The 27372-nt window shown below is 39.7% G+C and overlaps 1 protein-coding gene across 4 annotated transcripts; it reads left to right on the top strand.

Moving 5' to 3' along the window:
• Positions 1-1165: 1165 nt before the first annotated feature.
• Positions 1166-26865, top strand: LOC134637856 (flotillin-2a). Of its 4 annotated transcripts, none has more exons than XM_063488379.1 (11): positions 1166-1364; positions 4753-4834; positions 13781-13871; positions 19348-19471; positions 19684-19802; positions 19936-20049; positions 20181-20300; positions 20384-20598; positions 21370-21553; positions 22153-22302; positions 23706-26865. In XM_063488379.1, the coding sequence occupies exons 1-11, from the start codon at positions 1316-1318 to the stop codon at positions 23754-23756; spliced, it is 1299 nt and encodes a 432-aa protein (XP_063344449.1). In that variant the 5' UTR covers positions 1166-1315; the 3' UTR covers positions 23757-26865. The 4 variants fall into 4 exon arrangements, with proteins under 4 accessions (XP_063344449.1, XP_063344450.1, XP_063344451.1 ...); XM_063488380.1 differs by lacking the exon at positions 13781-13871 and adding an exon at positions 13182-13272; XM_063488381.1 differs by lacking the exon at positions 1166-1364 and adding an exon at positions 13182-13272 and having other exon boundaries at positions 4754-4834.
• The last annotated feature ends 507 nt before the right edge of the window (positions 26866-27372 follow it).

Raw genomic sequence — 27372 nt, 5'->3', positions numbered from 1 at the left:
GTGGTGTCCTGTATTAGCTTTACTTCCTGGTTGCCATTTCCTGATTGTTTCCAGTTTGAGTGAGAAGACATGTAATCAGGTCTACAAAGACCTGATTACACAAGAACAGAACTAAAAATCAGACACAAATTTGAAACTTATTGGTTGAAATCATCCTCAGAGGTATGACTGTCAATGCCTAACTGTAATACACAGTGGAGGCTCTTTCATGGTTTGAGGCAGCATTTCAGCCAGTGATACTGAGGATCCTGTCAAAACTGATGGAATTATGAATAAAGAAAAGTACTTTTAGATTCTAATGCACTGTGCAATACCAGCCGAAAAGCATCTGCATGACACTGGCTTCACTTTTCATAATGATCCCAAACACACTGCTATTGCAGTAAAAGAGTAAAAGGATACATGCACAGCAAAAAAACACAGTGGAGCTCTATCAGTCATGGCCTGAGCCTTCCCAGAACCCAGACCTCAACATAACTCAAGCAGTGTGGGATCATCTTGGCAGAATGGGCTAAAAAGCACCCAACATTCAACAGAGATGTAATATAAGGTAAAAATCATTTTTACCTTATATACTACAGTATATATTTGCAGATGTTTCAATGACTCACTGCTCTTATCTCTCATTTTCCAAGAGCTTTTTGCACAGTACTGCAAAATAATGGAGGGCAGCCTCCACCTCTGCCAAGATGTAATCATCTTCATCCATAAAATGTTGCTTTTTTAAAGAAGGTTGCAGGGATATATAGAAAGTGCACAGATTTTAGAAGGAGAAATGACCAACATAATTTCTTGGTTGGCTTCTGCTCACGTGCCTGGATGTGATATCATGTGACATGGTCACTCAGTATGAGTGTTTCTTGCAAATTACAGCGAGTGCTGTTTTGGTTATTTGCGTGAGAAGACATTTAAACAACCACGCCTATACCGTTATGATATTGCAAGCGGGGCCCTAAAGAAGGCAGGGAGAGCTGTGGTCACGTGAGTCAAGTGGCAGCAAAACAAGCACATAAGTAATATTCAAAATAAAACCAAACGGCTAATTTAAACCGGTATTCACCACACAGGTTTGCCAACATGACTTTATTTTGAAAATTTATCAGCGGAAGTAGTGTGTCTCATTACGTTTAGCGTGACGCAACTACAAAGTAAAAAATCTCCATTTTGAAAAAAAGAAAAAAGGAATCGTTGGTAGGGGCGTGTGAGAAATATTTTATAGATAGTGGGAAAAAAGGAGCAAACGGTGTTTCAAAAAAACTAAGTGAGTTTTGTATGCGTCGAAAAGGTGTGGATACACATTTTTTCTGCTGCTGAAATGGGAAACTGTCATACCGTTGGACCAAACGAGGCCCTTGTGGTTTCAGGTAACGTAAACGCTTCGTGGTCGATGTGTGTTTAGCTGCTTGGCGCTTCAGGGTCGCTGAAGTAGAAGAAACGAAAAAATGTTTAATATAGCCATTATACGAAAAGCAACTAATAGCTTTTATTGTGTGCATTATAAAATAGAAAATAACGTGACCTGTAATATCACGGTAAAATCACCATTTGAAGCACTAAAGCGGGCGACAGCCCCGCGATCCGTGCCTCTATAGGAAATCAGACGCATCTCCATGTTTTCTTTTCCCACATGTTGACGGGAGTACATGTATCTGGACAGTTAGGTCGAAATTTGGTAATAAGTGGACGAGCCAGCGTGTGTGTCTTTCTGTATTTTTCCCCAGATAATTTATATTCTAAGTCCGCCGATTTCCTCTGTTAATACTCTATTATTGCAGTATTTCATCCGATTGCAGTGACGCTTGTTCAAGTACGAGTACTAGTTTGTCAAGCTGCCTTTAGATGGTTTTGGTTTCCGCTCTGTTTATATTTCGGTTTCTACATGTGTGCTCACGAGTCTGGCTTTATATGATCATTTTAGTAAGAGTCAAACAAGCGTAATGTAACAGGGTAGGAACAGGACCACACGAAGCTGGACTTGATGTTTATTTGCACTGGTGGCTCACTGGTACTCTTGGCCTACAGGACTACAGCAGGATTAATTGAATTATGAGGGAAGGGCTTGTGCACGCTCCTGGATTTGCTGACTGCATCTGTCACCACTGATGTTTCTCATACCCATAACACAGGGCACACAGAATAATGTCCTTAAAATTTTAAAAGCTACTGGCCATGTAGAAAACAAAACAAAACAAAACAAAATATTAGAACCAGATAATAATAATTTCATGCATTCGCTATTGATTGTTTAAGAATCCTACTGTAGGTAGGTTCAAACTACGGTTTGGGAACGTGTTGCAGGAAAGATGTCCAGCACGCCTCTGTAACTGAATCGTTAAGTGCCGTTTCCTGTCTGATTCTCTTGTGATGAACAAAAAACAAATTTGGGATTTTCCATTGTGCAAAAACCAGCATGTAATTCATCACTTCGAGGAATGTTGATTAAGAGCAAAGTTGAGTGGGTGTGAGTTGCACATCCTGATCCTATGACCCGATTAGTCTCGGATGCGAAAAGAAATAGCTTTGCTGTTTACATGTTTAGGTGCAAAACACAACGTACTTTTCATGGCCTCAATTGTATATTAATGCCACCATCTCTCCATAGTGTGATTTAGGATATGCATGGCTTTTTGTCAAGAAAACTGAAGCTGGTAAAGGATTATTTGGGGTTTTCCTAAAGTGACATTTATTGACGTGATTTATTGACCTGTAGAATGAATGCATTAGCAGGATAGTTGTCGCTTCAGCATTCCTCCATAAAATCAGTATGTTGATAATCATGTGACCAGACCAGAGTTATTATAGGTTTTTTTTTTTTCCAATTTAGTTTTTATTTTTATTCCGTTTTGACTTTTTAAATCAGTTTAGTTTCAGTTTGTTACCAGAGTGGATTTTTTTGTTTCAGTTCAGTTTTTATTGTGTGAAAATGTTTAGTTTTAGTTTAGTTTAATTAGTTTCAGTGTTAGTTTTAGTCTGTTTAGTTATTATTGTATAAAGGGCATATGTCAGAGGCAAGATTTAGGAAAATCAGCACAGGTATTACAATAAATACACTATTTTTTGAAAGCCATTGACTTGCAGTCTTTTACACATCCAAAATATCAATAAACATAGCCAACAATGACTCGTGTAATAAAATTTATAATAAAAGATAATAGTAATAAAATATGTAATAACATTTTACTTAACTAAAAATTACTAAAACTAAGACTATTTCTCCCTATTTTTTCATTTTAGTTAGATTTAAACGTTTACAAAATTGTTTTAGTTAGTTTTATTTTATTTTTTATTTTTTCAAAAAGTCTAGTTTTTACTTTTTAAGTCAACTAAAATGTTTTTCACATCTAGTTCTAATTTTACTTTAGTTTTAAACTATAAAAATCTTGACCTCTTGTTCAAATTTAATTTAAATTAAATTTTATTTTAAAGTTTTGAGGTAAGAAACAGTAATATTCAGGTAACGTGATGTCCTGTATTGCAGACAAACTTAGTTATGGTATCACAGTATTCACAGTTTTACCAAGGATAGTGTGTACTTTTTCTGGTTTATGTACACAAGTGCTGCTGTTTCCTGTCAGATGTTAGTCAGTCAGGCAACAAAGTGCCCTGTTATTGGAAGCTTAAAGGCCTGCTGTGTCATAAAGGAAGAGGTCTGCTACAGACCTATAATTTCAGATGTTGAACGGTTTACTAAAAGTATTTGAGTTAGGGAAGTATGTGTTAATAAGGATAGTCTTCTCCTGGCCATCCTCCCCTTTCTGTCTGTTATCATGTGACAGCTGAGAATGTCACACTAATCACTCATGATTACACCATGACGCTGAGGCTAGTGAAAGGGGCTGCCTAACCTAACTCAGTCTCATTTGGAAACTCTTGTCAGTGTCATTTTTAGAGGTTAGGAGGGTAATGGCTTATAAAATATTGAAAATAGTTCAAGAGTTTATTAAAAGAAGTATCGTTCCAAGTTTTATTGGTTCTGCAAACTTACTGATGAGGTGGCTCTGATGAGGTGGCTCAACAGGTTATATTTAATCAAATGAACAACCGCTATCAGAGAAATCACATGCTGCACCACATGTGCATGTAAATGTATTTTCTTGCTCTTAATAAAATATAAACTAACATTCAAGTGAACTAAACAGCAGCCTGGCAGAATTTGGACTTGGACTGGTGAGGCAAAATGAGAGAGGTTGTGCTGAAAGGCAAAATGAGAATTATTGCAAAACAGAATGCATCACAATAATGATGATTATTATTGCACAATTAAAACGATAATAAGTTTTAATTGTCCTTGGAATCCACAGTTGTAATAATAACAAACCCACAAAATCAAAAAGAATGGTTGCATGAGGCTGATGTATTTAAATGAGAGCTTGAGTGTTTCACCCTTTACCTGTTTTGTTTTGGAGAACCTTTCTCACGTAGCTGCTGTGGGTGATGTGGTTGGAAGATTGAGAGAAGGGGTTTTGGTTTTCTGTCTCAAAGCTACACATGATCCTGTTTAGAAACTGAGTGCTGAACAGAAAAGTGGGTCACTAATTGATCCTTTTCAAAACAGTGATATTCATTTGGGTTTGCATTAAATTTGCTTCTAGAGTTAGAAGTGTGCATTAGTATGAATTCGGGTGGTTTGTGCACAAAGTTTAAAGGAACCCAGACTGGATGTCATATTGAAAAAGTCACATACAACAGCATGTGACCTTTTGCTACATTGATTGCAGCCATGTGATGTGTTTTATATGTGTTGCTCCAAAGGTGGCTGCTGTGGCTCAGATCAGAAGACTTATGTCGTGGGAGGCTGGGCTTGGGGCTGGTGGCTCGTCTCTGACATCCAGAGGTAAGATCTGTCTGTTCTAGTTTTAACCCGAACAAATGTGCTCACAAACTCAATCAGGAAGCTTTTAAGATGAGGGTATCTGCAGGTCCCCACAAAAGGTTCTATAATACCTTTATGTCCTTATGGTCATGACTCAAGGTTTTTTAAGAGAACAAACACAACATAAAGATCTATGAACCATATGAAGAGCCATAATCAAGCAAGTTATGAGATCATTTATAAATATTCACGAATGGTAACAGTTGTATAGGATTTTTTTTACAGGGTTTTGCTGTTCAGGGATCTTTTAAGTTAATAAATTCAAGAGTTAATTTGTTTTCCCACCTTACACTGTGAGTTAATCAGATAATTTCAACAAAGAAATGGAGATGTAGTATACGTCTCCTGTTTATCTAATGAGATTATGTTTGCCTAGACCCCTTTTATTAGGGCACATGCCCCTGTAAGATCTCAGCTTTGCGTTTTGAGTAACAAGGGCTTGTGTTTGGATTTATATATATATATAGATATATATAGATATATATATATATATATATATATAGATAGGGCTTTGGAGCGTGATGTCACGGGAGGGGGGCCACGCCCCCTAGCGCCATGACAGTAGGCCAAAGAAAGTACACGGAAGCGTCAGCTATGGTTCGTACGTGCTGTGTTGCAACGTTAGATCACACGATAGGGAAGGCAAGAAGCTGGAAAATGGGCTCTCTTTTCATCGTTTCCCCTCCTGGAGGCAACGGGAGGGATCTCATGTATCCGATATTACTAAACGAAGACGTCAGGCTTGGATTGCAGTGGTCAGACGAGCGAATATCGAGTTCTCTGCCATCCCCAATTTTTTTGTTGGTTTGCTCGCAGCATTTTCTTTCCGGTGAGTTCTAAATAAATTCATATCTGTCTTAATAGGCTTTTAGTGTTATTTTGAATGCGCTGAGGTCATAGATAATTAGATAAAACATCCTAATGTGTGATGCTGCAGAACCACGTCATGTTGACGGAGTAGCGTATTATTTGGCATTATTGCAGGCAAACCAGCATATGAAACAGAAAAGAAAAGTATGTTTATTTTTTTATTCAAGATCTGTTCACATGTACTTAGCAAGTACATACACATGAAATGCAAACTATTTACATGGCAACGCACAGCTGGCAACCTCTGGCTGTATCTTGGTCATATGGTCAACGTACTCACAACGTGGAGGCTTAAAAACGGCCAAATCTTGTACCCAACCGTTTGTGAATTAGATGTGCGCCTCCAGGAATTTATAATTCCGAAAATGATTCTCCGTGTATGCGCTGACTCCACAGACAAGGTACGCGACGATATCGGGATAGGACAACGGCGGCAGGCCGTCTGGGTTTCCACTCCACTGCCTTTTTTCATATGGGTCCACATTACCGACGCACGCTATTTTTTCCATGTACCGTCTCTTGGCGTCTGGGCGCAATCGGTCGCGATACAGCCCTTTGTCTTTTGCGTTGATTTTAAGCATGGTTCTGGCAGTCCTGCTATCAACACAGTATGTCTGTTTTGATTTGTGGCCTTCTGACATGGCGCCGCGACCCCACAATGCACTGCGGCGTGACGTCAACTCCAAAGCCCTATACCAAACACCCATCTCGCCCCTGCGGGCGGTTTATCCTTCAAGCTCGGGTCCTCTACCAGAGGCCTGGGAGCTTGAGGGTCCTGCGCAGTATCTTAGCTGTTCCCAGGACTGCGCTCTTCTGGACAGAGATCTCCGATGTTGTTCCCGGGATCTGCTGGAGCCACTCGCCTAGCTTGGGAGTCACCGCACCTAGTGCTCCGATTACCATGGGGACCACCGTTACCTTCACCCTCCACATCCTCTCGAGCTCTTCTCTGAGCCCTTGGTATTTCTCCAGCTTCTCGTGTTCCTTCTTCCTGATATTGCTGTCATTCGGAACCGCTACATCGATCACTACAGCCGTCTTCTTCTGTTTGTCTACCACCACTATGTCCGGTTGGTTAGCCACCACCATTTTGTCCGTCTGTATCTGGAAGTCCCACAGGATCTTAGCTCGGTCATTCTCCATCACCCTTGGGGGCGTCTCCCATTTTGACCTCGGGACTTCCAGGTTATACTCGGCACAGATGTTCCTGTACACTATGCCGGCCACTTGGTTATGGCGTTCCATGTATGCCTTGCCTGCTAGCATCTTGCACCCTGCTGTTATGTGCTGGATTGTCTCTGGGGCATCTTTACACAGCCTGCACCTGGGGTCTTGCCTGGTGTGATAGACCCCAGCCTCTATGGATCTTGTACTCAGAGCTTGTTCTTGTGCTGCCATGATTAGTGCCTCTGTGCTGTCTTTCAGTCCAGCTTTGTCCAGCCACTGGTAGGATTTCTGGATATCAGCCACCTCCTCTATCTGCCGGTGGTACATACCGTGCAGGGGCCTGTCCTTCCATGATGGTTCCTCGCCTTCCTCCTCTTTCTTGGGTTTCTGCTGCCTGAGGTATTCACTGAGCACGCTGTCAGTCGGGGCCGTCTTCGTGATGTATTCGTGGATGTTTCTTGTCTCATCCTGGACTGTGGTGCTGACACTCACCAGTCCCCGGCCCCCTTCCTTCCGCTTAGCGTACAGCCTCAGGGTGCTGGACTTGGGGTGAAACCCTCCATGCATGGTCAGGAGCTTTCTTGTCTTTATGTCAGTGGCTTCTATCTCCTCCTTTGGCCAGCCTATTACCCCAGCAGGGTACCTGATCACGGGCAGGGCGTAGGTGTTGATGGCCCGGATCTTGTTCTTACCGTTCAGCTGACTCCTCAGGACTTGCCTGACCCTCTGCAGGTACTTGGTGGTTGCAGCTTTCCTAGTGGCCTCTTCATGGTTCCCATTCGCCTGCGGGATCCCCAGGTACTTGTAACTGTCCTCTATGTCTGCAATGTTGCCTTCTGGTAGTTCAATCCCCTCAGTTCTGACTACCTTCCCTCTCTTTGTTACCATCCGACTACACTTCTCCAGTCCGAACGACATTCCAATGTCATTGCTGTATAGCCTGGTAGTGTGTATCAGTGAATCGATGTCTCGTTCACTCTTGGCATACAGCTTGATGTCATCCATGTACAGGAGGTGGCTGACAACCGCTCCGTTTCGTAGTCGGTATCCGTAGCCAGTCTTGTTAATGATCTCACTGAGGGGGTTCAGGCCTATGCAGAACAGCAGTGGGGACAGAGCATCTCCTTGGTAGATCCCGCACTTGATGGTGACTTGCGCTATGGGCTTGGAGTTGGCCTCTAGTGTTGTACGCCACATCCCCATTGAGTTCCTGATGAAGGCTCTTAGGGTCCTGTTGATCTTGTACAATTCTAGGCATTCCAGTATCCAGCTGTGGGGCATTGAGTCATAGGCCTTCTTGTAATCAATCCAGACTGTGCACAGGTTGGTCAGTCTGGTCTTGCAGTCTCGGCTGACTGTTCTGTCTACCAGTAGCTGGTGTTTTGCGCCTCTGGTATTCTTGCCAATCCCTTTCTGTGCCCCGCTCATGTATTGACCCATGTGCCTGTTCATCCTAGCCGATATGATGCCTGACAGGAGCTTCCATGTAGTACTGAGGCAGGTTATTGGTCGGTAGTTGGATAGGACCGGTCCCTTCTTGGGGTCCTTGGGGATCAGGACCGTCCAACCTTCGGTTAGCCATTCCGGGTGTCTCTCGTTAACTAGCAGCTGGTTCATTTGTGCCAGACGCTCGTGGAGTGCAGTCAGCTTCTTCAGCCAGTAGGCGTGAACCATGTCGGGCCCTGGTGCTGTCCAACTCTTCATACTGGAGACCCTTTCTCAGATCCACTAGCCACTGAGCATTGCCGTTATGGGTTGCGTCCTTCTCCCATATGCTCTTCCAGTATTGCTCCGTCTCCAGCCTTGGTGGTGCTGTTCTCTTATTGTTCCCTTGCCACTGAGAGTACACCTTTGCTGGTTCTGTGGAGAACAGCTGGTTTATTCTTCTGCCTTCTATCTCTCTGGTGTACCTCCTCAAGCGGCTGGCCAAGGCTGTGAGTCGTTGTTTGGCAGTTTCCAAGGCCTCAGGTATGGACAGCTTGCTGTATTTCTTATGCACCTTCTTTGTCACGCCTTTCTGCAACTCCGTTAGTTGGCTAACCTCCCTCCGTGCTACTTTGATCTTGCCCTCTAGCCTCCTTCTCCATGGAGGGTACTGCCCCTTGTGGCTGTTCAACTTGTAGCCAAGCATCTCACTGATCACTGCTGCCGTAGTGTAGATCAGCTTGTTGGTGTCGGTAATCGTGGTTGTAGGTATCGTCCGTAGTGCTGCATTAACATCATCTAGCAGACCTTCTGAGGGTACTTCACGTAATCTTGGTAACCGGCTACGGGGGATCCAGGTTTCAAGCTTGGCCATGATCCTATCTTTCAGGTCAGTTCCTCTCGCACTCAACGATCCTTCTCCTATCGCACTTGGGGCTTTGTACCCAATCTCGGGTGGGGGTGATGATATCTCCCCCCTGACCTGGCGTCCTGACTCCTCCTTGCCGTAGCATTTATGTTGTACCTCGTCAATCTCTAGCTGTGATAGCAGTCCCTTCTTTCGAATGTTGGAACACTGAGCTACAACTAGTTTCGCCGTCATTGTGGATGTTGGGTATCGAAGAATCCATAAGTCCCTCATCCTATTCATGTAACCCCTTCCGCCAGGGTTACTTGCGTAGTAGCATTCCAACAACTGTTTTCATCTCTTGCCCACCGATGCCTTCTTGTTCCAGTAGCCCACTTGCGATCCTCTGCTCCAAAGGTGTGTAGTCTAACCACTACGCTATCCAGCTGTATATGTGTGTGTGTGTGTGTGTGTGTGTGTACACATATATGTATATATATATATGTATATGTATGTGTATGTATATGTATGTATATGTATATGTATATGTATATATATATATATATGTGTGTATATATACATATACACACACACCAAATGAATAATCAGTTATATTTGTGCACATTAAGTAGTTGACTTAAGTCATTACTTTTGTTGTTCAGTTATGGTTATCATTAAGAGGAGAAGAGTGCAAATGTGCAATAGTTTATCAGTTCAGTCTAGTTTCCTAATAGTTACGTGCAGGCTGTGATTTTAGCCCTAAAACATACTGAGAATGTAGATATTTTATTAATATTGCTACATTTTTACCTTTTAGCCATAAATTCCTCAGTAATTGCTAGTGATGCAGCAGTATTGCAGTGACAGCAGGCCAATAGTGAGTTAAGTAAAGTTAACAAGTAAAGATCATATAGATTTGTAAGTTTTCTTTGGGCTTGCTCTAAACAACTGTGTTGTCGACTTTGTATTAAAACAGAAGCACTAAAAGAGATTGTGTATGTCCTCATTAGAGTAAGGATTTGGATCACTTTGTAAGAATGATTGTTAACGGGTAATCATGTGACAATCTCAGATGATCTCTTGTGCAGTAATTCAAAAGTAATGTAATATGATGTAATGTAGTAATGTAATGAATTGCCTCTATAGGAAATAAGTAATGTAATGCATTAATTATCAAAGATGAATAATATATATTGACATCAAATTATATGAAACTATAAAAAAGTTAATAAAAAACTCAGTTTAATTTTGTGCAAGTCATTTTGTAACTTTATTTTATAACGTGTGTGTGTGTGTGTGTGTGTGTGTGTGTGTGTGTGTGTGTGTGTGTGTACACCTAAACATATTCCCATACATATATACACACACACAAAACAGAAGACATTATTCAGAGTTTAGTGATGAATAAATAAGCTATTTGTGGCTAATAGAAACACACAGCCCTAATATTAGAAACTAGTGTTTAACAGATTTGTGAGAATTGCAGCTGAGTATAGTCTGCTTTTTTCCAGCCCCAATGAAGAAGCATTAGTGGAAAGACAAACAGATGTTTCATAATGGTGATCTGAGGGAGAAGTACTAACAATATTTGTAAAACTACTCTTAACTGAAAATGAGCTAAACTCCTGTTCTGAAATAAAAGCCATCAAAGGAAATATAAACCTGCGAGAAGCTACTCGCTAATGGTTTCATAATGAGCTACACCAAATTAAATTTGTGCCTCTTTGTTTCTCTGCCAGAAACCGAAAACAAGCTCTTTAGTTGGCTCTTGTTCATATGTATTCCATATCAAGAAATAAAAACTGCTCCTTTTGTTTTTGTTCAGACGTCATATGCTGTATAGCATAATCCTGTAAAAAAGCAGCATTGATACATCTTGTCTGTGGAAGTCCTGATATTAACTATCTTTTGTTTGCCTGCCTCTTTATTTCAACTTTGCTAACTTGCTTTGCTTTGTGTCATATTGATCTTGCCCTTTCTCAGTCCTTGTGTGCCTCCTTCACACCCATTTCGCTATAAGTGCTGCTCATTGGCTCTAGTTGGTAGGAAACATAATGGTTAGACCTTAAAAACAAAATGCAAAAGTTGAAACATGTCTGGATTTATCTCCATTTAGAGTTAAGTAGTCTCAGGAATCCCTTCTTATATTTTTAGTATTAATTTTGATCAGCATTTCACATGCTTCCTCAGATACTAAGAGCAGCAGAGAGGATCTTGTGCCACTCAGAGTAGTAGTCATCATGTCTGCTAAAAGCCCTGTGTGCATAAGCCAGTAGCTGGACAGCATTATTATGGTGCTGGTGCTGGTGGAGGACTTCCTGCTTGTGATGCAGTAATCTTGTTAATGTTGAGTTGAGGCTCCTCACTCATTGATCCAGTTCTCTTTGAAAGAAAGGGAGGTGGAGCTGTTCAGCAGACAGTCTCTGGTTCCCAGTGTTGCTGCAGTCATCCTCCCATGTCTTTGACTGAAACTGACCCAAACAACTAGGTATGAAAGTAGTGTTTATCATAATACAAGGGTGGTAAGTAGAGCTGGGTGATATAAGATTTTTTCATATCACGATATGTTTTTTTCATTTCAGGCGATAACGATATATATCACGATATAAGCCAAATAACTATATTTGTAAGATTTAAATGTGCCGTTGCTCACAAGTAAAATGTGAAATAATCAGCAGCTTGTTTTGATTTAAATATTTATTTCCCATAATAAGTTCAACAGGGTAGATGTACTTAAGGAACATGAGACTTCAGTTTCAGATAAATAAAGGCAAATATTGCAAACTACACAAAACGCAGCCGCTAAAGCATTTAAGTTTCAAAATAGAACAAACAAAACAGACTACTAAATTGTCAATTCCACTTAGAAACAAAATTTTAATTCTAAAAATAAATCTTAGTTTGTTTTACAGAAGAACAGACAAAATTGACTAACTTTTGTCAATATCAAATAAACTGAGAACTAAAAGGAAATTCTCAATCTCTCCTTGTTGTATAGCTTAGCTTTTCAAACAGTCACTTTAGTCTGACAAAAGCCGAATGACGAATTAGCGCTTTCAGTCAGAGATTGAGCATGCACCGGTTTATTGTATTTCCAGACTTGCTTTCGGCACAATTTACAGTGCGCGCTACTCTGTTTTTTGTCCGACTTGAAATAGCCGAAATACCTTCACACTACGGAACTTCTATGGCCCTTCCGTTCGACAATCTCTCCGGCATTGGAACCATCATCGTTTTTTTCTTCGGTAACCTTCGCTCACGCTCTCGGTTGATTTTTCTCTAGTCGGCACACTCATTTCCTCCATTACCTGGGCAGCCCGGCTGGCTGCTTCCCAAACAACTGCACATGTGCGCCTTGGCACTTGTGCTGTACGTAACAAGTCACGTGACGTGACGCTGCGGCTGTGATTGTTTCGGCTCTGTGCTACTTAATTTAGATTGGCTGTTCTTTCTTTCTTTTTTTTTTAAGAGGACAAGCGAGATGAGGTCTATCGCAATAGTTTAATTTTTCTATCGAGAAAAAGTTATTTCGCAATACATATCGTTATCGTTCTATCGCCCAGCTCTAGTGGTAAGCCTCTTTTATCTGCTCTGAAACATAGTCATATGTAAACAGTTCAGTGTTGAAGCACGGGATATGATCGTTTGTAATGGACATTCCTGTGTATTTGTGATGCAAATGTAATCTTAAAGGATCAAGGATCCTGTTAACACTGGCTTGATTCCATTAGTGATGTTGTGTGTTATCACACTTCATTTAAATTGTTTATAACAGCGACTATGACAAAAATGATGGTTTTAAAAGCGGTATCATCAGCAGCACATCATACGTAAAACAGGCTTAAAACCAGCAAAGCAGAAGGGCAAGTTTTGTGTTTTGCCCCTTCTCTCTTTTCTCTGCCTCTTGACCTTGGTTACTAATATTCCTAACAGCTGTTGTCCAACTTACTGTTTTGCCTTTGCTATCCCCGCTGCCTGCCTGCCTGCCTGCCTACGTAGAATGTCTCTGGAGGTTATGACCATCCTCTGTCGCTGTGAGAATATCGAAACCTCGGAGGGTGTACCCCTGGATGTTACAGGGGTGGCTCAGGTAATGCATTTCAGAAGGCTGGGGGGAAAAAAAAGAAAAAAAAAAGCAGTGGCTGGTGTTTGAGGCCGAAGGAAGACAAAAGGTGATGGTTCAGCTAATCGGCTAACATTGTCTGTGTGTTTTCATCCTCTTTTCTTCTTTCTTCTGCAGTCAGAGGAGACAGTCAGCTGTTAATAACTTTGCTATAACGCTGTGCTCTGAGTCACCTTCAGCAACGGGACCTCTAAATGAATGCTATAGAAATTAAAAAGAGGATATCAGAAGTCCAGAGACCAATCACAACTAATATAATAAGGCTAATTTTTAAATTAAATGCAACTCCTTAATGCAAAATCGATTGGATTGTGGATGGCATCTCATTTTGCTCCGTTGTTAGTGATCTGGAGTCCTTGGGTGAATGGTTTCACTTTGTCTTGTTTTTCTTTTCTTGTGTTCTGTCCCTTCCCCTCATTTGCTTTCCCTGAGAACATGTCAATTTTTATTTTATATTTTTCCACATTCTTCACAGGATAACGCTTGAGATTATGACCCTGCAGCCCAAGTGTGAGGATGTAGAGACAGCGGAGGGTGTAGCTATTACTGTCACTGGGGTGGCTCAGGTAAATCACCACACATTTTTGGGACTCCCAGTTCAGATTTCACTAACCCCTCCCTCCCTTTCTCTGGCATCAGCCTCTAATCACAGCTGAGGTGGTATTTCATACAGGGGTCTCAAGTGCCTATGTGTAACATAATCTGACCAAGCTGGAGTCGAATTGACAATAGCACTGTGTCAAATGCTTCCTTATTTATTTTTGTAAAACCATAGGCAATATTATACAACTTCAGCTGGTATTCTGTGTCCGAGTCTTCAAACTTGATTTTCTGATTTGTAATTTGTCACCCCACTGCTCCCTGCAGCAGTACACCCCCACCAATTTTCTATGCTGATGACACAGTGTTATTTTCAGTCTTTCAGTGAATTAGCATGGCACACAAAAATGGGTCTATGAAAAGCCTAATTGGTGTTTTGCGGTCAATCTCAGTATATTATGTTATTTTTTTTATGCTGTTTATTTCTGCTTTTTTTTTCTTTCTTTTTTTAAATGATTCAGTTCTGGGTCTGTCACATTGTTGTTTAAAATTCACAGACGCTAAAGAATAACTTGGGTAGTCACAATACCAAAACATCTGACAAGCAGTGTATCATATGTTGGATCCATATTATTACACTAGGTGTCACTGGAATTTGCAGGGGAGTTCTTGCGCACCTCCAGACTTCTTCCACTGCAGCTGCTATTCTCAGAGGCTCTGTGGGAATTGTGCTCTTATCTTTTTCATTCGTGCCTCTGTTGCAACTCTGTTGCAGACATTACATTTCATATTGATCTCTCTTAGTAATCTCACTTAGTTGCTTAGCACATTTTTCACATTAGAAAAATCACACGACACACCACCAAGCAAACGGTCACAAAAAGCATATTGATCATTTTTCCCCGCACACCAGGTATAGCAGAATTGGCTCGGTTTGTCCCCACCATAACTTTTTTCTTTCTTCTGACCACTACTCATGTTATGGCCTTCATCTGGGTCAGAATTTTCTCCAGGACCCAGATTGACTACTTTTTCTTTTCAAATATTCATCTATTGCTATTATGTGCTGCGTTGTCTCACTCGCAGCATGACTACGTCATTTGTTCTTCGTATTCTTCTGTTTTACTGGCAGTTGGCAACCCATTTAATTGGAGGAAGAAGAAGCCAGTTGCTTAGAGTACCAATCAGGGGAAACCAGATAATCTTCCATGACACCTTGATCATTTCTCATGGTACACCCATGTGCTGCAGCACAGTGGTTGGGAAACACTGGGATAGAGGACTCTAAATTATTGTGGATCATAATGCAAGCTCTTACTACCAGCCCAGATTTAGGCCTTACTGCCAGGCATGAACATTATAGATTCTTTCAAAGAAAAGTCCTCTTTAGTCTGTGGATCGTAGGACGAGTTCCACTTTTCAGTGGTTTGAGATGACAGTCATGTCAGTTTTACAGAAGTTGATGTTTTCTGTCTTAAACTACTTGAAGTCTTCATGAAAATGCAGACACACCTGAAATTTCTTTGTTTGTTTGTTTGATTTTTTTTTTTCAATTGTTTTGATGATGTAAATAATATTTGGAAAGTGTTCAGAACAGGACCCCCAGGTACTGAGCTAACAATAGCAGCTGCATTGTTCCAAAGGTGCCCAAGGAGACATGCTTCAAGGGTAAATTGTCCAGATTTATATCATCTCTATTTATTTATTCATACTTAGACCCCTGTGTTAAAACCACAGAGTCAACTTTTATTATAAGACACTTGCCTCACTCTATAACAAAGAAAAAACCTGAGCACTTTCCTGTTACACCATCCAAATGAACCAACAGAGATACCACATCAGATTTTGTTCATACCGTTTCAAATTAATAATGTACCAGGTTGAAATTGTCCCAATAAGACTTGAAAAGGTGAAAGCCCTTTCTGAAATGTTAAAATTAGATATAGGTGCCCTCCTAAAAATCGTACTGCACATCAGGATAACAGTGACTTCAGCGATACCAAGGCTACAAGACCGATAGTTCAGCATTGCCTCTACACGTGCCTGATGCTGATTGGCACTGTTTGTAGTGAAAATAGAAGCAAACTGTCTTATCCTCTGCAATTGTCTCTTTGTTACTAGAAGAAGAAAAGGAGGAGTAGCGGGGCTACAGGCTGACTTTTTAACTAATAGCTCCTTTATGCCCTATGCCTTTTAGGTCTGCCATCGCAAACTTTAGCAGCACCATTTAAATCAACATTTCACATTATTTTTGCTGTCTTAAATGTATTACTTAAAGCTACTTTCAGCTGCTCATTTATTCACAAGTGCATGCCACGTAGCTTCACATATTTGATTTGACAGATTTTTTGATTTGTTAACCCCAAAGGGATTTGTGTTTCCTTGAGATTGAACCAGGGTTCTTTTACTTAGTAGGGGAATGTGTAATCTACACTGTGCTCTACTCTGTGTCACTAACCGTATTAGTAAGTTTGCAGAAATAACAATGAGTCATTTCATTTTATAGTCACAGGTCATGAAGTGAAATACTACTTAGGAGGGAAAAAATAGCTTGTTAATTGATGCTGCATACAGACATAAAAAACATTCCATTATCTGAAGTTCTTTCTCGTATTAAGTTTTGTTTTCCTCTTTTTCAGACCAATTAGCTGACTCCTGGCCTGTTGCAGGCAGTTATCAGTTGTAGAAGGATTATGCCTGAAAACCTGAAGGTTTAACTTGCAGAGCAGCATGTACAGGATTTTTCTTTCCCCAGTTTATGATGGCAAAAACTTATTGTTGACTCTAATCACTCTCTGCTTATTCAAACCAATTCTAACTGCGCCCTGGTGTGTCAGCTTATGATCATTCAAAAATAGTAGAGAATAGTTGCATTGGTGAAACTAAATACATTTTTAATGCAACTAATTATTTCGTGTACAAAGCAAACCTCATAACCTCACTTAAAGCAGTGCATGAAGTAAAGTAAGCACAATACTGTGCAGCTGCTTTCATTCTGTCAGTCATATTAATGCCACAGATGCTGAAGTACAAATCAAAACCAATGTAGCCAGGCAGCACTCCCTGGCCTTGGACTTTGCCTACAAACAGAGTCAAGACTCCAGAATGTCTTATTTTGCCTTCTAGATACTTTTTAGCACAAATATTGACTGAGTTCTAATTTGTAATAGAAAGTAATTATTTTGTGGATTTTCTGTTTAAGAAAATGTACGTATCATCACAGTGTTTTGTGCATTTCCATATCTTGCTCCTAATTACTTCCTGATTTTTTTTTCCGCCCGCATGCCAGTAGTTCTTTTGTTTGAATGATGATGCCTCATTATCAGTTCTCTGTTTTGACCACCATTTTGCCACTGTATGTTCCTCTTCTCTGTGTTTTTCTACATGAGTGCTGACAATGACGCCACTGTCTGAAGTTGAAAACCCCCCACTCTCACACAGTTTAACTTTGAGCAGACTCATAATGGTGTCCGTCAGATTGGTCCAATCTAAGCCAAAGCCACTGTGAAATTTGTGTCCCATGGCAACAGCAAGGTCTTTCCTAATTCAAAGAGACAAATTAATTAGACTTGGTGGTAGACATCCATTTAAAGGAAATGAGCAGAATTTCAATATAGGATGTGCATTTCATTTCTGTATTGAATTCTTCAATCATATTTTGCCTTGTTACTTTAGGTAGGACTGTTTTTGAATCCTTCGATAACTTAATAGTCAATTTGCACTGGAAGGACCTAACAAATTTTAAAAAAACAAAACTGTCCACTGAGATTTTTTTTCTGTACTGTCTGTGCATTTAGGGGAGGCAGGAGGAAGGGTGGTGTTACAAGTTGGAGTGGGGCTAGGTAGCAGATTAAGAGCTCAGGGCAACAAATTAAAATTGTTCAAGTCTTTATTCCAATGTCAGCAGTTGCACAGCGCCCCCTGCTGTCTGTTAGAGCTTTCCTTGGCTGTCTTGTGGCCTTTTCTGTTTTCTGGAAGTGAAGACAGTCTTTCCTGACTTTGTGTTGCCCTTATTTCTGTTATGAGTGCATGTTGTAAAACATACCCATGTGCAGACCTCTCGCCTAAGGACCCAGCTCACTCTTTTTTTTATCTTACAGCTCTGATGGACAACAATTTTACCCCAAACCTTTTTAACCCATTATTTGATTACATGACTGTCTGTTTGTAAATGATCTGTCTTTCTATCACTGACTGTTATTATCTTTTAAACCTCAGGTCAGTGACATTCATTTTTCTTTGTTTCTTTCTTGTTGTTGTTGTTGTTGTTTTTTTAAATGTTACGTGTCCATCATATTTTTTCCCCTGTTTATTTCTATATATTATATGCAACAGTGATGTGAAAAATTAAGTCCTTGCATTTAAGAAGAGCAAAAAATCTAATAGCAGAATACTGACTTCATCTGACATTAGACAGCCATGTATTCTGTAAAAGCCATAATAACATTTCCAAAATACTTTTATTGAAAAATGGAGAGATGCTGTAAAAAAGTATTTACTCCCTTCCCAATTTCTTAGATTTTTGCATCTTTATCATGCTGACATGTTTCAGATCGTCAAACAAATTTTAATATTAGGCAAATATAAATCGAGAATGAGACAACATAAGATTTTCAAATTGATACCAAAAGTCCATCTACTAAAAATCAGAGGTCAAGTTTTCTCAAAATCTTGTGAACATAATAAATCGAGAATGATGTCACCTGTGATTTTCAAAATGATGAGAAAGGTGAATGTAGTAGGAGGTTGACAGGTAGCACTGGCAGCCAGCAGCATTTTTAAATGATTTCATTTATTAAAGGAAAAAAGTTATCAAAACAACCTGGCCCTATGTGAAAAATGTATCTCAGGGTAGGGCAGGGTATCTTTGTCTAATATTGAAATTGGTTTGATCTGAAACATGTTAAAAAATAAATAAATAAAATATTAAATAAATACATTTTCACGGCATTGTATTTACTCTATAAATAAGTATATCAATTACAAGAAATTTGTTTAAATGAAATGTGAGTCGTGTGGATCGACTTTACCCAAAGGCAAACTAAGAAAGTATTGTTGAACATTTGTTTGGCCATGTCATTGATGGCTGACAGTTTTGGCTTCCTCTTTTAGGTGGGCTGACAGCATACAAGATATTCTTCAAACATTTTGCTGATTACTATGTCCATAGTTCTTTTCATGTGTCAAAAGCATAATGACATACATACATCCAACACATACTGGCATAATAATAATAATAATAATAATGATAACAACAACAGTTGTTATTATTATTGTGAATTTTAGACTTTGTAATTTCAGCTCTTTGCATTACTGATGCAATGAAGGTGAACAGAAAAACAAAGACATTCTAAGTAAAAGGATTTTAAAAAAATCTTTGTATAATATTAAAAGCTAGTATGTGTTGTACTTCTGTGTGCCACACCTGTGTGTTGTGCCTGTGTTTGTGTATTCACAAACACAGGCACAATGAATGATGTTCTCTGTCCATGTTGGCGTTAGGTGAAGGTGATGACTGAAAAAGAACTGCTCGGTTATGCCTGCGAACAATTCCTGGGCAAGTCAGTCATGGAGATCAAGAGTGTTATCCTGCAGACCCTAGAGGGTCACCTGCGTGCTATCCTTGGTGGGTAGCTTCTCCAAACCATATGGTGACTCTGTGGTGTTTTCTTGCTTTTTGTTCTTTTTGGTATCTGCGCCATATGACTATGACAGTGATTGGAGGATTTTTTTTCCCTCTTGACATATTGGCCCTATTTGTCAGTGTGTTTGGTTTTATTCAAATGTATTACAGGACCATGATTTTTGAGGCACTAAACACACTGACCGATCTTCCAGGCACGCTAACTGTTGAGCAGATTTACCAAGACAGAGACAAATTTGCCTCCTTGGTACGAGAGGTGGCAGCACCTGATGTTGGCCGCATGGGTATCGAGATTCTCAGCTTCACCATCAAGGTATAAGAAAGAGAACGTCAAGTTCATGTTATTCTGACTCTATTTTTCGAATATTTGTTTGTTTGTTTTTTTAATTTCATTAGGTTAACTGCCTAGAGTTGTGTACATTAGTGTTAACCTTTCTTCCTTAAAGGATGTATATGATAAAGTGGACTATCTGAGCTCGCTGGGTAAAACTCAGACAGCTGCAGTACAGAGGGATGCAGACATTGGAGTAGCAGAGGCAGAGAGAGATGCTGGCATTAGGGTAAGAAAAGCTTTAAGACGAAGTTAAAACTTCTATCATCTATTGCTAATGGCTATTATTACATTAAGAAACCACCATACAGCACCTGATCCATCTCCCTGTCATTAGTTGTTGCACTCTGTCTTTTACAGGAAGCTGAATGTAAGAAAGAAATGATGGATGTCAAGTTCATCGCAGACACCAAAATGGCTGACTCCAAAAGAGAGCTGGAAATGCAGAAAGCTTCTTTCAATCAGGAAGTGAACACAAAGGTATGAAGTTGTGTTTGTTGGGTTGAATGTGTCAGCAACAATTGTGAAAGTTTACCCTTTTAAAAAACTTCCTGCTTCTGTAGAAAGCTGAGGCTCAACTGGCATATGAGCTGCAGGCAGCTAAAGAGCAACAGAAGATCCGTCTGGAGGAGATAGAAATTGAGGTGGTGCAGAGGAAAAAACAGATCAAAATTGAGGAAAAGGAGATTGAACGCACTGAAAAGGAGCTCATCGCTACTGTGAAGAGACCTGCCGAGGCAGAAGCCTACAAGATGCAGCAGCTGGCTGAAGGCCAGAAGTGAGTACTTTGCTGACAAATCCTCTTATCAGTCAAAAAGAAATCACTTTCAGTGAGAGGGGAAAATGTTAAAGGGCTATTTCATTTATTTCTTAACTGAGACTGTCATAGCGGTTTGCTATATTTAAAGACATTGGTTTAACCATATAATGTTCAGTCTCTTCAGGCATAATTGAATAACTCACCACTGTGTAAATAATGCTTTGTAGATGGAGGAAGTGTGCAAAATATGTAATACATATACATATATGTAAAACATAATATGGGCTACTCTTGCTTGTGCTGTTATTGGTCCATTAGCCGGTCATGCAGAAGACAAAGTTGTAACCTACAAGAATTGAACTGAACCTGAGTGTTAAAAACAGTGAAGTGTCCACTGCAGCCACTGTTTCTGCTTTTCATGCTGTATTTTTAATCTTTGAACATTTTTTTCACACTTCTCCCATTCCTATTGAAATCTGCTGTTGCTCCCTTCCCTAAAGCAGAGCAGCTGATTAGTTGGATAGTGGGCCCCAATCTTTATCAATATCTGAAATCATTGTGTTTTTCTAATGCTAAAAAAATGCTACATATAGCTCAGCACCCAAGAAACATCATAGTAATATTAATTATACTGCTATCTATTATTCATTCTCACATATACCACGTGTAATGTGTAATGCCTGTTTATGTCTGCATGTCAAAGGTCGTGTGTCTATTAGTAATGAGATATTGGTTATGTAAACCAATAAAGAATTATTTTGCTGTCCCTCTAACACTGATGTCTGTCAGGATGAAGAAGGTGCTGACAGCACAGGCAGAGGCTGAGAAGATCCGCTGTATTGGTGAGGCAGAGGCTGCCTCCATTGAAGCTGTGGGGAAGGCAGAAGCTGAGAAGATGAGGCTGAAGGCCGAAGCCTACCAGCAGTACGGCGATGCTGCCAAGACCGCCTTAGTCCTGGAGGCTCTACCCAAGGTTTGTGATACAGATTTATAAAACACTGCCATTTGTGGATTTTTGTTTAGTGTTTTTTGTTTGTTTGTTTTTTACAGTGTCTACACCATAAGAGCTTTGAGTACCAAAGTGATTTTATGAACTTTTTCAGACTGTTTAGCAGATTGGACTGGCAGGTTCTCTGGTCTCTGTGATCAAGGTTATGACTTTTTCAGAGTGGACTGCTTGGATAGCAGGACAGCCTCTAATATTTTTGTTTCATCACAATTCAGTTTTGAGGAAGAAATTGTAGACATATGGTTTCTGGGTTTTTTTTCTTTGTGATATAAACCATTAACAAGCAGCTCAACTTCAGGATTAGTTTTAGAACCATTATACAATTATAACTAACATTTCTGTCTTACAAATGCTAGAGAAGCATTAATTGTCTCACATGTACTGTCTTTCTCTGATAACTTTGAACATAGACTTTGTTAAACATTTAGCATTTTTACTGAACAGAGCTGCAAAGGGTTTGATCTGTTTTTATCACATGATTACTGTCTTGGAAAAAAATAAATAAAAAAATCAGTCCTCAGTTATCGAAGGTCTCAAACTGGTATTCACACTGTTTTTTCCAGATTGCTGGTAAAGTGGCTGCACCTCTGTCCAAGACCAATGAGATTGTCATCCTGAGTGGAGAAGGCAGCCGTGTAACTGGTGAAGTGAACCGTCTATTAGCTGAACTCCCGGTCTCAGTCAATGCCCTCACTGGGGTGGATCTCACCAAGGTAAGAAGGCACTGTACTGTTCAGAGCTCTCTGCTGAATCTGAAACATAGTACAGAGCTTTTTTTCCCCCCTTCTGTCAATGAAAGTAATTACACAAACACACTTACCATATGTTTATGATGGGTGTAGCCAATAAGGAAAAGTTAAACCACTAAGTAATCTGCGTTTTTAAGTGTTATAAGTTTTTCCGTCATACTTCGAGTTGCTGTAGCCCATTGTCTGTCTCCATTGCAATCACTAATTGCCTTTTCAGGCAAACATATTTATAAATTATGACATTGGCTTGTTGGGTCCATAAGCCTGCAGTTAGATCCCGAGAGACTTAATCACCATATGTGGGTTTGTATTGAAAGGGCTTTGGTGCAGCAAAAAGTCACTTTTTTTGTTTACTGCTATATGTCATCTTTATGGTTAGTTGTATATTTGGTTAATGATTGCTTATAAATAAAGAAAGTCTCTGAATACTTTTGGTTAGACATAAATATTTTTTCTCCCCATCTGCAAGCTGCAATTTCCATGCTGTCAGCTCATTATTCACTTCTTAAGAGACTTCTCAAAAATGTAGCACAGGAATGCTGTGCTGTTTAGGAACCGTCTGGGAAATCAAATGGAGAATTTCACCACCCACATATGAACAAACTCTGACAGTTATTACTAAACACTGAAACTCTTGTTGTGTAAATAAGCAACACTTTGTTAACACAGCCAGAGTTGTATTTTTAGCTTGTTCAGTGGCTCTTGAAGTAAGAGAAATCAAGGCAGCTTTAAGAAGCAACAGATGCACTGTACTGTGTACTGTAGTTATTAACACTTTACATCCTTTTTAAAATTACTTTTGTTTATTCGTGTTACAGACACAATGAATATATTTATAATGAATTTCTGGAGCAGGACCACACCTCATACATGCCCCTTCCAGTTCTCTGTCTATATATGAACCCCTGCACTGCACGCTGTTTGCGCTCGTTTTCACGCCCCTCCCTCCCTTTTCCAATTCATTCTCATTAGTACATGAGGATCTGCCGCCGCCAGTCCCCACTGAGGCCTTCCCCAAACCGCAGCCTCAGTTCATGCTCACTCCATCTGCTAGTATCTACTAGAAATGCTGTCAGACTTAATTGAAGATGTGGTCTCAGCTAGTTAATTCTTTGTGACTACATTTTTTGTAATTACAGAAAAATATTTTTAGACATACTCAAATTAAGTGTTCATATTTGATGTGTGAATCTGTACTGATGAGTTAAATGTCAGCAACTTCCTCTGAAATCCTTTTTTCTAATTAAGACCTCATCATGTCTAAGGGAACAGTTGCTATGACAGATTAATATAATGTACAGCTGTGCTGTGTGAGCATGACAGATGTCTATTAAACACAGAATGTGCTAATCATTCTGATCACACAGATACCTCTGCTCCAGAAGATGACCACCCCACAGAGCCAAGCAGCCTTCTGATGAAGCAGGCCTGGGACTCATTATTCTCAATCATTTGCTGTGTATCTGCCTCAAGCATGAAAACTTTGTTTAGCCCTTGACCCCTTATGCAACTGCCTTTGACCAGAAACACTTGACACCAAATCAGAGGTTTTTTATATTTTTAAGAGGTTTTTAATTTTCTAAAGGAGAAAATAATGGGGCCTTACCTCTGAAAGATCAGATTGTATGTATTTTCTGTTGTTTTTAGTTCTTGTTTTAAACACGTTCACCCTTAATATTCTGCACTAGTTAGCCAGGATTATATGCTGCAGTTCTTCGCAGTCCTACTAAATCCTTCATAGATTAAAAAAGTCCAGACGCAAAGTAGGCGAGAGAAATTCAGACACGGAGAACTAATCAGAATACTGTACTCCTCTCCAGAGCTTTCTAAGTATATGCCTGAAATTCAAGCATATGTTCCTGTCTGATGTTTTGACATTCATTGATGATTGGAAATGGAGCAATAGGTGCGGCTCCTGCCTCTTAATTCCACAGTCATTCAATGCTCAGTTGTTGAAGTAGTTTGCAGTAGACTGAACAGAGTGTGTAATTCCCTCTTTGCTTTTAAACAGACTTCTTAAAGATTAGCGTGATAGATCTTCAAACTATTGTTGTACTCACTGTGATTATATAGATACAATGACACGTTACCTGTTACCAGTCACTTGTATGATAAGGCTTACCTCGCAGGATGTTATGTTGTCTGTCTTCTTGCTCCTATGTGCAGTGCCTGTTCACCACTCAAGTGCCCAAACCAGACGAAAGCGGTTTGGCTTTAGTTGGATTTCTGTCTGACTGTATCACTGTTATAGATGGATGTTGTTTGTTCTATGCGTATACCGACAGTAGTGCTCCCGCTTCTCTTTTGTCACGTGCTTGGACATGTCAGCATAAAACAAAGCCATATTTGGAAATGATTAGCCCAAACAATGACCCTGCATGCCCACCAAGGCTACTGAACAGTTCTGTATTACCTCAAATGGCATGTGGTGGACATTCAGGGTCTGAGCTTTTTTTGTGTGTGTGTGTAATTTCTTTTGTCCTGTTCCCCCGCCTCAGATAAACTGTTAGTCTTGCTAACATATTTCCCAGATGTCACTTGTGTGATTGTGTTATTTGTAATTTAAGGAGAAACTCCACAGTGATGAAGGAAAAGCATCGTCGCTCTGGCCTCTGTGGGTTAAGTTCCCAGTGCACCCAGTCTGTTATGACAAAGCAGGAATGTTACAGTCAGTCACAAGTCGGGAAACAAGCAGGTGATTTGATTGTAAACACTGTATGTAGTGTTTGTGCTCAGGTTTGTTCTCAGTTTGATGAAAGCAAAGTGAAGTTCATGTTGGGGTCTGAGCAGCTGGATCTGTAGCTGTTTCTGCTGCTGCATGTCAAAGTAAAACATGATTTGTTTTCATGTCAGATTTCTACTGTAGTCTGTTACTGTGATAGAAAATGAAACATTTCTTTAAACATGTTCCGATCTTGGCAAGTTCTGCGTGACCTTGAGATGATAAACAATTAAGAGTTTCACAGGGTTAATCATTGCTTGTAGATTTGGTTACCCTGTTGTAAGGTTATATAAATTCATTCACCTTTATACAAAAGTCAGTGTTCAAAGTAATTGTTCAGTATCAGAAGTTTTGGCGTGTACTTGCAAGTTTCAACCTCTAGATGGCAGAATCTTAGCAGGATTTGAGTCTCAATGAGTCCTTTGTTGCTACATGTCCTAAATCTAAATGTTGTATTTTTGTACCATCCTACTCTGCTTTCCCAAACCAGCTTATTGTGCAGCCCACCTCTGAATTAATTTTGTGCCTCTCATAAACAATATTGTGAACATTCATTAACCACTTTTCCAAATCTGTGACCATAATGTTTTTTTTGTTGTTTTTTTTAAATTGCCAGCGATCATTTATCGTACAGTTTCTCTTCTCTGTGAAATAAACACCGTCCATGTGGCTCTTTTGGTCTGTGACAAATTTCATCTTGTTTCTGTTTTTTCCCACATTAATGTTACAGTTCCACCTGTTGTTAAAGTGTTGTATTTGTGCCTGAAACACAGTTATGGTGAACCTTTTGATGTTTAATGTTCCTACTGTGAGAAGCCGCTGTTAACCGATACAGGTCATTCAGACCTGTCAAAGATCAGCTGATAATGGATTCACTGTCCCGGTTTGAAGCCGGAGTGCAGATTTCACTGCAGCGTGGATGAGTGAGAGTCATTTTAATTCAGCTGGACAGCAGATGACTGGCAGTTTTCTACTTCACTCAGGCGCGACACTGCCTCTTACTGCTGGTCATACGGCCAAATGTGGCTGATCATGAAAATTGCCCAAATTTCACCAAAAGTACTCACCTAAAAGTAGAATGTCTTTTATTTTATGTCTGCTTCAGTCAGCAGGTAACGGAGGTGTTACATGCAAGTTGCCGTTTAAAGTCATATCATTGTAACATTCACCAACGGCACCATTTCTATCTGCAGAAGACATTGTATCTGAACAAAATGGTTAACAACTTCTTATTCTTTGCATTGCTCCTTTTATTTAGACAGAATTCTGTACACAGTGCCTTTGTTGAATAATGTTGGTCTACTTAAATGTGCAGATAGTTGAATACCATTCATACACTGATGATTTGTTATACTTTTGTTTTAGATTGTTCAAACTCTATTATACCTGTACTTTAACATCTGTCCTACTAATGTATATTGGAACACACACAAGTATGTATGTATGTATTTAGATGATAAATGAAGCATTCTAGCATTATTCCTTTGTAACCTGGACCTCTTGAAGGTCATTCATTATTTTGGCCATTGTATCTGTACCAAAGGATATGATACCTACATTTGCTTTGTCTTATCAATGTAGTGGCAACCTCTGAGTAGCATTTGAGAGGAGAATGACCAAACATTATGCCTTAACTCCTGTCTTCATGTGAAACATGTCCATCTGTCAGAGATAAAATGTAACTTCTATAAAATGATATTGTGAATATATTTCTCATGGTCTTGGATCCAGCATGGCATTTTAAGCATGTGTCCATGTTATTCTGTGTTGTGTTCCACCCTCTAAATAAATGTTTTACCACTTCCTGTTGACCTCACTGTCTCAGTTAAATTAGGAGGGTTTCATCTCACACTCAGTGCCATCTGCTGTATTAGTGACGCCTGGGGGGGAAAAAAAAAAGAAAAGTTAAGGAAATAAAGGATTTAGGATATTATTTAGGTGAAAATTCATTAAAAGTGCAACACAATTACTATTATTGTTAACTTACAAGGTGTGACTGAATATTGAGATTACACAGAAATTTAAGCTTCTATGCAAACTGTAAAATGTAGCTAAAGTTACATCAAATCAGATTTTAACAGTATTGTGCCCAAACGTTTGTTTGTGAGGGACAGCCAATCAATGTTCACTTTAAGTCAGTTAATGGGGAGTTATTTTATGCAATTGTTTTATGAGACACTGTTTTTGTTATTTGTCCTAAAAAAAAAAATTAAAAAAAACAGTCTGCGACAACAAAATATTTTTGGTGTTGGGACCTTATAATGCTGCCTGGCATTTTCCTTGACCTGTGTCAGTGTGTGTTGGTGGTAGTG

Source organism: Pelmatolapia mariae, linkage group LG10_11 (genome assembly GCF_036321145.2).
Source record: "Pelmatolapia mariae isolate MD_Pm_ZW linkage group LG10_11, Pm_UMD_F_2, whole genome shotgun sequence".
Lineage (NCBI taxonomy): Eukaryota > Metazoa > Chordata > Actinopteri > Cichliformes > Cichlidae > Pelmatolapia > Pelmatolapia mariae.
This window is presented reverse-complemented; position numbering and strand designations above follow the sequence as displayed.